This window comes from Triticum dicoccoides, chromosome 1B, assembly GCF_002162155.2.
Source record: "Triticum dicoccoides isolate Atlit2015 ecotype Zavitan chromosome 1B, WEW_v2.0, whole genome shotgun sequence".
Taxonomy (NCBI): domain Eukaryota; kingdom Viridiplantae; phylum Streptophyta; class Magnoliopsida; order Poales; family Poaceae; genus Triticum; species Triticum dicoccoides.
The window spans coordinates 124,830,173-124,841,984 of NC_041381.1; the positions used below are offsets into that span (position 1 = coordinate 124,830,173).

General features: G+C 53.0%; 1 protein-coding gene and 2 long non-coding RNA genes across 5 annotated transcripts in view; all 3 read left to right on the plus strand.

The window, feature by feature from the left end:
• Window positions 1-1,288, plus strand: part of LOC119322859 (protein RCC2-like) — an 8,045-nt gene extending 6,757 nt beyond the window's left edge. The window contains exon 17 of one of the 3 annotated variants that reach the window (XM_037596397.1): window positions 680-1,288. In XM_037596397.1, coding sequence (XP_037452294.1) covers window positions 680-1,029 — 350 coding nt within the window. In that variant the 3' untranslated portion in view covers window positions 1,030-1,288. Of the gene's footprint in view, window positions 1-65; window positions 338-411; window positions 556-679 lie in introns of those variants that run through there. The other 2 variants (XM_037596407.1, XM_037596400.1) reach the window with 2 other exon arrangements.
• Window positions 1,289-7,159: 5,871 nt separating this feature from the next.
• LOC119302536 lies at window positions 7,160-8,169 on the plus strand. The gene is made up of 4 exons (XR_005147637.1): window positions 7,160-7,243; window positions 7,429-7,623; window positions 7,942-8,043; window positions 8,113-8,169. It is a non-coding gene; the product is annotated as an uncharacterized LOC119302536 (long non-coding RNA).
• An 81-nt stretch (window positions 8,170-8,250) lies between these two features.
• Window positions 8,251-9,427, plus strand: LOC119302542. Its single transcript, XR_005147638.1, has 3 exons — window positions 8,251-8,301; window positions 8,414-8,522; window positions 9,370-9,427. It is a non-coding gene; the product is annotated as an uncharacterized LOC119302542 (long non-coding RNA).
• The last annotated feature ends 2,385 nt before the right edge of the window (window positions 9,428-11,812 follow it).

An 11,812-nucleotide genomic window follows, 5' to 3' on the forward strand; every position in this document is an offset into this window, starting at 1 on the left:
AATTCTGCTGTTATATCTCAATGACGTCCCATAAAGTATTTAAATATGATCTACATGATGCACAGGATACCATGCCCATTACTCCATTACTCCCCTTGTGCCACACTTTTCAGCTCTAGTTCAAGCTGGCCCAAGCTTAGCTTAGAAAAATATTGAGTAGGTTGTTGGTCATTATTGGGTTTGGCCTGTTCAGAATGGAATTATCTAGGCAGCAGTGACCACCACAGATTCATGTAATGTTGATAAAAATGCTTTCAGCTCAACAATTGGTCAATCGCTTGCTGCATTTTTGTTTTAAAATTCCCTTCTTATGTTGGCACTATGTCAAGCACCAGCACTTACGATGCATGAAATTCTGAAACTTATTCTCTCACTCGAATAACCTGTCACTTGTGCCTTGTTGCTGGTCAGACCCTTTCTACCAAGGTTTGGCCAACTGATCACAGATCTCATGCTATTCACTATCAGACCAGAAAACGGAGACCCCACTAGTGTGAAAAAAGTAGCCAAGGTCCATTGCAGTGGTGCGATGTTCGACAACATTACCCTTTGTTCCACTGAATATAGTGGGCTCTGTTTAGCTTACAGCTTCCTGATTTTTTTTTTGGTCCATCCAATTCTGGTGCTTCATCCCAAACTGAGGCCTGAGCGTTGGTGGTTTTGAACCGTTTCACTGCAGAAGAAGATACGTCTGAGGCAGAGCAGGCCACCAAGGCGGCATTTCGCACCACGAATTCACGGTCCAACAAGCGCAAGAAAGCCTTGGAACATGCAGAAGCAGAGGACGAGGACGAGACTGCAGAAGTGCCCGAGGCAGAGTGTGGCAGTCATGGCCGCGGGCAGTCTACGAGAAGGGGCAGAGGCAGGGGAGCCAAGACGGCGACTCCGGAGCCAATGCCATCCGGTAGGGGCAGGGGCAGGGGCAGAGGCCGGCCCAAGAAGGGGAGCCCTGGCGCTGCTCCTCCGGAAGCAGGAAGCTCGGGACGAGGTGGAAAGAAGAGTGGGAAGCCAGGGAGGCCTCCCAAGTGATCGGCCGGATAAACCTCGGGCTCGCCAACGTTTTTTTTGGTCAGACTAGATGGCAACGAGAGTGGTTGCTAGTCGTTGGCGGTGCCATGCCATGCCAGGTAGGAGTAGTACGTGCCGTAGGGCCTGGCTATCCCAATACTCCTGTAATATGGTTTTGAACAACTAATCTGATGGAGATGACAAGGGCTAGCTATGGACACTGTAACGCACCGACGATGATGCTATGAACGACTGAATCGACTGATGATCTATGAAGGAATGAACGAGTCATCCTGCATGAAATTTTCTGAAAGAATGTATGCAGAGCAAAGTGACAAGAACGTTCAGTTTTTATCAAAAGACAAACACGTTCAGGAAGAAGTCTGTACTCTTTTTTTTCTGAACTGAAAAAAGAGGTCTGATACACGGATAAACGTCGGCGTCAAGCCATCGAACTTACAGCGTCCGTGTTCGATACCAAAATAAACGCACAAGATCGATTTAAAGGCCGGAGTACAAACGCGTTGGCCGCCCGATTACAAACGCCATCGGAATCAACCAACCCACCACGCCATGGCGGCCGCTGGCGCAGCATTGCCGCACCTGGACGACGGCATCGTCTCCGAGATCCTGTCCTGCCTGCCCTCCAAGGACGCCTACCGCCTGGCCGCCGTCTGCCGGCAGTGGCGCGCCGTGCTCTCCCAGGCGACGTTCCTCTGCCGCCACCTCTCGCCGCGGCCGCTCCTTGACGACCGCCCGCACGCGCTCATCATCCAGCCGCGGCGGAAGGTCGGCTTCACCCACCTCACGCTCGTCGCCGTCGACCCTGCCGACCGCGTACCGGTCAACGTGCCAGTCCAACCAAAGTACACGGACCCCGCCCGGCCGCCCCCGCCCTCGCCCCGCCAGAATCTGGAGCCTACGCCCCATCTCTTTGAAACCGCCGAAGAGGACTCCGTCTATCGACTCCTGGACCCCGCCGGCGCCGACGATCTTGGCGATGCCGATCCTGAAGAGGTAGACGACGATGAGGTCTCTGCTGAACTGCCGGATCTGCCTATGGATGGCCCCGTCTCCTATGATCTGGCCTCCACGGTGATGGAGGATCCCACGCCGCCGCCGTTAGATGACTATGTTATCTTCTTCGAGTGCACCGTACCGATGCTCGACATCTCCGTCGTCGCGTCGCACGGGCGGTTGCTGCTATGCCGCAGCCGGAGCCGCTACTAAGTGTGCGATCCGGCGGCCAACCGCTGGCTCGCGCTCCCGCCGTCCACCATCTCGTCGTCCAGCGCCGCCAACTCTGCTATCCACTGGAACTTCGACGCGTCCACCGAGCGGCTCGCGCTCACCGTCGTCCTCCTCGTCCGGCGCAGGCGCCGACGCGTGCTGGATCGTCCTCCTCGTCCGGCGCAGGCGCCGACTTCATGACTTCTCCGGGTACCAGCTAGATAGCGCACGTCTTTTGTTGGGTTGAGTTCTTGAGAAGAAGGCCCCATGAAGTCGCCATCGTACCCATGTTTGGCAAAGTACTGATCGACGTTGCCAAATGTATCGTCGTCGTTGTCGTTCTGATCCTGTGCCATATGCATGTTTGGATCCAGTGGCATAGGGATGTCCGGCACCGTTGCGGCGGTCTTGTCATGGGGCCGACTTGGCGCTGGCACGACTGGCGGTGTTGTCTTTGGGGTGGTGTCCCCCGCCCCCAAACGAATCTGGCTCTTCGGCCAAAGCAGGGGCCAGCTCAGGCAGGCGCTGAGGGTCATCACGTCATCATCGACGGCCCCGACGGGTCGAATCGGAGGTAACAACTCGTCGCAGCCTGGCAGCACCCGAACCAGTTCAACCCTAAACAAGTTGGGTGGCATCTGGGTACCGTGGAACAAGGGGTTGCCCGGTTGAACGATTTACCCTTGACGACATCGACCAACTCGTTGTTCACGAAGTGCAGGAGAGTGCACGGAACGTCGGCGGCGCCCTGCGAAAACCTTCTCGTCCGCGACCGGCAGGAGGGACACCACGTGTTGTTGCAAAAATGGAACCACCGGAGCACGATGATCACCAGAGACAAGAAATAAGCGAGAGGGAGGCAACACACAAGATTTCCAGGCGCTCGAACACCTTGCCGCACGGACGGCTCCTGTGTATTTCCGGCGAGCTCGAACTCGACTCCGCACTGTTACAATAACCAACACACGGGTTTTATACCCAGGCACACTATGGACACGTTCTCCACGCCCCTGCCTGCTCGCGCCAACGACCCAGCTCGCTCTGGCCGCGTCCTCCGCGCGTGCCCGCAACGCACGCGACGCGCCGAGCCCTCCCGATCGCCACACTCACCCTGGACCCGGTCTATAACAGACACACACGCATCCTCGTACTACACACGCACGCACACCTACGGGCACGCACACACGCACCCGCGTCTGCCACGGCCAGACCCGGCGCGCCCCGAGCGCACACACGCACACACCCGCCGCGGACCCGACGCGCCCAACTCGTCAGACGCGCGCCCATACACGCGCCCATCGCGCTCGATGCGCCGCCGCGGCTTATTGCCAACACACGCGCCCTAAGCCGCGGCTCAGAGCAGCCCGCCGTCCTCGACGTCGCCGTCGACCAGCAGTGCACGCTCCGGCGCCGGCGCCTTCTTCCACTGCGGGCAGTCACGTTTGAAGTGAAGCTCGCCGCACTTGTAGCATCTTCCCTTCCTGGGGCCGTCGAAGCCTGACGCCTCGCTGCGCGCCCCGTCATCGTCCCGAGCCCCGCCGTGACGCCGCTCCCGCGCCCTCCATTGCGCCGCCGTGTATAGCAGCTCGCCGTCAGCTCGTTCGCCGCCTGCCTGATCGCGTCGCCGCAGCCGCTCGTCAAAAGCCTTCAGCCGACCCAGCGCATCCTCGAACAGCATCGCGCCGACGTCGCAGAATTGTTTGATGCCGGCCACCGCCGCGTACAGCCGGTTCGGCACCGAGTCAAGTAACTTCTTGACGAGCGCGGCATCATCCAGGGTCGAGCCCAGCGCCGCGTAGCGCGCCGCCATGCCACCGAGCCTCCCGGCGAACGCGTCCAGGGACTCGGACTCCGCCATGCGCAGGAGCTCGATTTCTCCCCGGAGTGTGCCGAGCCGCGCCGCGCGCACGCGATCCGCCCCCACGAACCTGGCCTTCAAGCTCGCCCATATCTCCGCAGCCGTCCTCTTCGCAGCCACCTGCAACAGGAGATCGTCGCCGAGTGCTTGGAGCAGATAGGCCCTCGCCGGCTTGTCCTTCTTGGCGATCACCGCCGATGCCGCGTCCTCCGGCGGCACCACTGCTTCCCACAGCCTTGCAGCATCAAGATCCGCCTCCACCTTGATGGCCCAGGTGGTGTAGTTCTCCCCCGTGAGCACCGGCGCTGGATGCGCCACCGCGCCGCCCGAACTGCCACCGTACGGTACGATGGACATCACCGGCGCGCCCCGATTGCAAGGAGGCTCTGATACCAAATGTTGTTGCAAAAATGGAACCACCGGAGCACGATGATCACCGGAGACAAGAAATAAGCGAGAGGGAGGCAACACACAAGATTTCCAGGCGCTCGAACACCTTGCCGCACGGACGACTCCTGTGTATTTCTGGCGAGCTCGAACTCGACTCCGCACTGTTACAATGACCAACACACGGGTTTTATACCCAGGCACAATATGGACACGTTCTCCACGCCCCTGCCTGCTCGCGCCCACGACCCAGCTCGCTCTGGCCGCGTCCTCCGCACGCGCCCGCAACGCACGCGACGCGCCGAGCCCTCCCGATCGCCACGCTCACCCTGGACCCGGTCTATAACAGACACACACACATCCTCGTACTACACACGCATGCACACCTACGGGTACGCACACACACATCCGCGTCTGCCACGGCCAGACCCGGCGCGCCCCGAGCGCACACATGCACACACCCGCCGCGGACCCGACGCGTCCAGCTCGTCAGACGCGCGCCCATACACGCGCCCATCGCGCTCGATGCGCCGCCGCTGCTTATTGCCAACACCACGGAGGTCGCAGCGCCTAGCGCCGCCCGCTGCTTGCCGGCCCTGTCCCCCGGCATCCACGTCGGCGCGTGCTTCTACTGGCTGAGCCAGCGCTGGCGGGACGGCCGGCATGTGGGCCATATTCTCCGCTACGACGCCACCCGGTGCCGCGCCTCGGTGCTGCGCGAGCCGCCGCTGGCGGAGGATGCCAAGAGCCGCATGGACTGGTCGCTGGGCTCGGTAGGCGGCAAGCTCCGCCTGTGCGCATTTGACATCCGCGACAGGAGAATGTCGGTACGACCCCACGACGACAACGTGGAGGGCGTGCATGGCGTGTGGCTGATGGACGCGGCGTCGGCGTGGCGCCGCGTGCACGAGGCGACGGTGGAGGACCTGTGGGCATCCCACATCGTAATGCTGTGCGGCTTGGAGACGCCGATGGACTTCGCCGGCGCGTGCAGCGAGCTAATTTTCGTAGTGAAATGGAGAAGGCTGTGGCGGTATGACCTAAAGAGCGGCAGCAAGTTGGAACTCTACCGTCGCACGGGCAGCGGACGGCTAGACGCACTCTACCGCCACTACAATGCGTTCCCCTTCTTCAAGTGAAAAAGGCTACTGGTGTTTTGCGGTTTTGAGAAACATCTATCTTTACCACGTGAGGTGGTGAACTGGTGATCAAACGGTGCTCCAGTTATAAGGTGATAATGCAACGTAACAGGTCCATTCTTAGGTTTATCCTAAATCCTAAAAAGTGGTCGGGTGCTCGTTTGCTCGCGCGAGCACACACCCTGAGAGCCGTCCGATCGCAACACGCACGCGGGATCGTGACCCAGGGGTTTTTTTGTCGGAGAAGATTTGTCGGCTCGGCGTCCTTCTTACGACAACCATCATCCTGGGAGGGCCCACCACTACACCCACTCCTCGGTGTTGTTCCCCCAATCCCTTCTCCCCCGCACATCTCGCTCGACCGTCGTGGGTTGCATCGCCGCTGCAGAAATTGGAGCGCGCGCCGGCTGCCGCACAGGTCGCGGGTGGTGGTTGAGCGCGCGCGGGGCGGAGGCGCGAGAGGCTGTGGTGGTGCGCGCGGGGACCGCAGAAGAGAGGCGGAGCAGGTGAAGGTCACAACGGCGCTCTGTCTCCAGTCCGCCAAGGGGTGCGGGGTGAAGGCCGCCGGCGACGCTGCGTTTCCGGCGAGGGGACTTGCCACGGAGTTTCTGAGGTAAAAATCACGTTGTTCCCCGCCCTTTTTTCACGATTCCATTTCTGCTCGGGGATAGGGGTGGCCATAGTTCGTTGATGCGTTTAGGATTCATGGGCACAGGGAGGGGGGAGAGGTGATCATGCGCGCAGAGAGGGGAGGCCCTAGTTCATTGCTGTCCCTTCCCAAACATTTTTCCGAGCCCAGTGGGCGGATCCGTTGTGTGCATCTCGTGTTAATTCAGTCGAATCGAGTATGTGATTTGCCTGAGATTTGTGTAGGAGTTGCCTGACTCATGTCTATTTTTCATGTTAATTCAGTTGCTTGGAGATTTGGGGATTTTGCCTGAGATTTGTGTAGGAGTTGCCTGACTCATGTTAATTTGAGTTGCTACGAGATTGCGTAGATTTTTTGTTGTTGGTGGGATTGATGAGTTGCTTCAAGTTTGTTAGGGGTTGCCTAACTACGTTAATTGAGTTGCCGAATCTAGAGAGGCTGGGGAGTTTGGGGAGTCTTCGGACAAGAGTGCCCATGTTAATTTGAGTTGCCAATATGATGTGGATTTTTGGCAGGTTAATTCATGTTGTGTGAGGTTATTTTTTTGGTGTAGAAATTTGCCATAAGTCAATATATGAGTTGCCTTGACTTTGTGATCCATAATTCATGGTAATTCATATTGTGTTTGCTAAAGTGTTGAGTACCAGGGGGTGGGGTGTGAGTGTCTGGTCTGTTTTGTCACTTTTTTATTTGTTGCTTAAGTCATTTTTAGATTTTAGGATTGAGGTAGGATGGCACATCAACAAGCTCGAGCAAGTTTTTGAGCCATGAAACAGGCAAATTATAGTGCTATAAGCAGACAAGTTTTCATCAAGCAGAAGAAATTGTATATGTGGCTAATAAATTTTATATTTTTTTCATTTCCCTGATATCCTTTTCTGTTTTTGCAGCATCAACAATGTCTGAGACAAGCAAAAAAAAAGTGACGGTCAGGTCGCACAAGCAAACCAACAGGGTGTAGATGAAATAGAGGTAACCACTTTTTCTCGGGCTGAAATAAAACAGGTGGCAGGGGTGGCACAGGGGCGGTGTTGTTCCTTTTTTTACTAGTATTTTTTCAAGATGAATATGGGGGTGGGATGGGGCGGTGGTGGTGTCATGTTCGAGTTATGCGACTATATTTTACTAAGCAAACAAGCATCTTTTTTTCAGCGCAGGTACGCCCACCACAGCAACAAAACACGCCGCTAATTGTCTACAAGTGTATGCGCACTAAAGAGATCATCTATCGCGGGAAGCACCCATCAGACATAGATAGTAATACCAGTGCACCAGATGCTGATTTAGAAGGCAAGGATATCATGCAAGAGGAGGAATCGAAGCCAAAACGGCGGAGGACAGGCGAAAACGAGGTAAATATGCATGCACTTAGTGGTTTCCACCGCCCTTTTTTTGCTAAGGCTGGATGATCATGAGTTTTCCAAGTTATGTATCATGTGATGTGAATGCGTGGCAACTTAGTAAAAAAAATCTCGAAAGCATCATGCGTAAGCAAGTTCAGTATTGGAGGCCTCGGATGAGTGATGTTTTTGTTATTTTTTGGTGCACATTGGAAGGCTATTTGCCCGGGTTTTTGGTTTTACTTGCTTGGAATTGGTATGTGAGTTGCTAGTATCCGAGAGACAATATCCAGAAAGTCATCTGAATGCACTCTTTTTCGTTTTGTGTAGTAGGAACTAATGGATGGATCAAGCAAAAAGGGCATTCAAGAAGATCATCATGCAGTTAATCGTGATGCTGATCCCTCGCATGCTATTGAATATCATCAAGAGGTGTGTTAGAAAAAAGATTCAATAAACTTGTTGTGTGTTCTTTTAACTTGTTGCGTGTTCTTTTTGCAGGGCTAGAGAAGCACACCCTTTATTGGGTACCAGCATCGGGGAAGAAAGGAGATTGCTCCCCGTGGCAAACGTCCGCTAGACATCAACAACAATCCGAGTGTTTCCACATATGGTGATGAAAATGTTGAGAAAAACACTGCTGTGGAACAACCACCAAAACCAAAACGTCAAAAGACCGGATCTAACGAGGTAATACACAGTCGCTTCACTTTTGATCAACATTTGCCCAAGTTCTGCTATCAAGTTGCCTAACTATCCAGGAAATACACATGTTTCATCTGTTGTTGTATTTTTCTTCTAGGATAAGAGAAACAGGGCATCGCCTGCAAGGCTTTTCAAGCTGAATAAACTTCTTGTACCTGTTCAACAAGGCCAAGCTCAAGTCACTTTCAGTCAATTTCTGACACCAGGTACCATAAATCCATCTCTATATGAAAACAATTGTTGCATAGTAGTAATCCTTTCTTGCCTAACATTATTTTTCTTCAACCAGCTTTTTTTACATTCATTCCTTTCTTGCTTAATCATGACATGTAAGTTGCCTAAACATATCACCAAAGTTGCCGAAAACACATGAAAATTTGCTTCAGAAGAATACCCATGCCAGTTTCATGTTTGATTCACAATACTACTGAATTTGCACAAAACAAGCCCTAAAAATTTGCCTGCCATTGTTTTCTTGCAAGCAGTTTTTTACACATCATTTTCGTCCTTTGCTTAAACATAACATGTATGTTGCCTAAAACATAGCACTTAACTGGCTAAAAACATTTGGAGTTTTGCTTCATAATAACCATACCGGTATTTCTTGCTTCACATTTGTCCTAATTTTGCCCAAACAAACCGTCAAACTTGCCTACCATTATTTTCCTTCAACCAACCCTTTTTTACATTGACTCCCCACCCTTTTTGCTTAATCTTAACATGTAAGTTGCCTAACCATAACACTTAACTTGCTTGAAACAACCAGTCGTTGCACAACACTCCTGGATTTGTCCAAATAGGGCTTGAAGCTTGCCGAAACATCTACACACACACCTTGCTTACGATCTACAGTTGCTCAAAACAGGCCAAGCAAGTTGCTTTACCAGTAAACATGCTTGTGTTTCTACCAACTTATTAAGCAGAACAACAAACCCATCAAAGCAATTAGGCAAAAAATCTAACATTTGCAGCAATTAACAGCACCTGTGAAACTTTGTATTTCTGTTTTTTCATCCAGTACAATGCTCTTACACATTTTTTTTCAAACTACAGCCTTATACAGATCATGGGGAAAGAGAAAGGGAGGCGTGTGTTCTTCAGTAACCCAGGGGACAGGGATGAAAGAAGCACACAACCATGGGGAAAAGTGAAAGCTAAATCTAACCTTTTTCTATGCTTCTTCTACCCTTAGTCAATATGAATTGCCTGAAGAACAAATCCTAAACCAACCATCATTGGAGGATTGTGGAGAGTTTTCTGGATCAGGGAGTTGTCCCTTTGTGGCTTGGGAGAGAGAAGAAGATGGGGCTGGGCGATTTGGTGGGGAGAAAAGGAGACGCCCAGGGGGTGGAGGAGGGAAACACGTGGGGGAGGGAGGATCAGGTGAGTTCCGCGGCTCGATGGTTGGGTGCAAGGAATCGGGAGCGGGGCCAGGTACTTTCCTATTCTGGATAGGAGGGACAGGAAATTACTATTTTGGGAGGGCTGCCAGGGAATGCTAGGGAGCAGCCGGCTGCTCCCTAGACACGTCCTAGGTTTATTTGTGAGTTACTATAGCCTTATATAGGACTTAGGGGACTATGACTCTTTGTTTGGTCTTTTGCTTATACTTTGACAAGAAAAACACAAAGGTTCCTAAATGGGATTTATTTGCCTCGGCTTTTGGCTTATGAATCAATATTGTTATCAAAGTGAAAAAACTGCTAAAGCAAAAGTCCAAACAAATAGGGCGATGCTAGGCGCCGGCGCACCGGCCGAAAGTTTTGGCCGGTCCTGCCCCAGCCCTTGGATGCGAGCCCGCGTGGCCACTGGATGCTAGGCGCAAAAAAAAACGATTCGTCATTGGCTTCTTCTACCTCGGGTTAGATCTGCAGCTCCTGCTCGGTGTCCTCATCGCCGCGCCTCCAGTCCCCTCTGGTGGCCGTCCTCATCGCGGGTCTCCGTCCTCATCGCCGGCTCGCGGCCCTCGCCCCGGTCGCCGGTCGCCGTTTGTGTTGCCGCCAGGTCGCCGTCCTTGCCCCCGCTTGCCGATCTCCGTCCTTGTTGCCGCCCGGTCACCGTCCTCGCCCCCGGTCGCCATCCTCGTCGCCCCAGTCGCCGTCCTTGCCGCCCCCGGTCGCCGGTCGCCGTCCTCGTCGCCACCAGTCGTTCGCCCGGCTCCCCTGGTTGAAGCTTTTTTGTCATTACCGCTTGAAGCTTTTTCTCCTGGCGGTTGAAGCTTTTTCATTGCCGTTTGAAGCTTTTTCCACCATTGAAGCTTTTCACACATACAATTGAAGCTTTCTCTACAAACAGATGCAACTTTTCTGATTATGCAGTGTATGGTTGTAGTTTTCTCTTTCAATGGTTGTAGCTTTTTTCATCTACGTTGAAACTTTTCTATCAACGGTTGCAGCTATTTTTCTTTGTAGCAGTCTTGGTTAATGTTTTCTCTATCGTTTCGGTTGAAGCTTTTTTCATCAAGGGTTGTAGCATTTTATGTCAATGGTTGTAGCATTCCGCCATGGCAATGACTGCTCGCAGCTTTTCATATATCTGGTTGAAGCTTTTTTCATCTCGTTTGAAGCTTTTTGGTTAGTGGTCGTAGCATTTAGCGGTACTGTTTGCAGCTCCTCCCGCGCCATTTGCGACCTCCGCTCTCTCTCTCTCTCTCTCTCTCTCTCTCTCTCTCGTCCTAGCAAAACAAAAGGGCGGTTGTAGCATTTTGTAACACTGGTTGCAGCTCCATCGACTGCCGTTTGTAGCTCATGCGCGGTGCACTATCGTCATTTAAATGGTTCCAGCAAAAAAGAAGCCGTTTGTAGCATTTGATTGCAGCTCTGACGAGGGTCGTTGAGGGTGCGGGGCTGAGAGAGGGAAAAAGGGAGGGAGGAGGTGCTAGTTGTCGATGTCTTCTCCTCCCTGCCATGGCTCGCCCTATGAGCAAGGCCTCATTCACGCCGGTGTGCTGCATGTGAGCCTGAAGATGGAGGAGCTGAGCGGTTATGGCAGCTTTTAGTGCGCGTCATGAGGTAGAAGAAAGGGGTAGGTGGAAAAAACGGTTCGTACGGGAAAAGGGGAAAGACCGAGGCCTGGGAACGCATGGTCCCACTTGATCGCAAGGCCCGCGTGCGACCGGCGCAAGTTTCGGCCGGCGCACCGGGTAGGAACGTTTCCCAAACAAATAGGGCCTATGTTGAGATTCAACATAGATATACTAGTTGAATGTACATGTGTTGTCATCGAACAATAAACTTAGATATTGAAACATTGTTATATTTTTCCTCTAAAAACAAATTACTTTAAAAACATCATTATAATTCACAATTTGTACACCAAATGCAACTTATACATGTTGCAATAAATATCGCCTTGTACTTATTAAGGGAAAATCGAACCGTTCATGTAAAAGACCTTCCCGTAAGGGCATCCCCAACGCGGACCCTCAAAGTGCCCGCATACATCCCATCCAAGACAGTTTTGTATCGATCCGACAGGCGTCCGGACCACGTTTTTC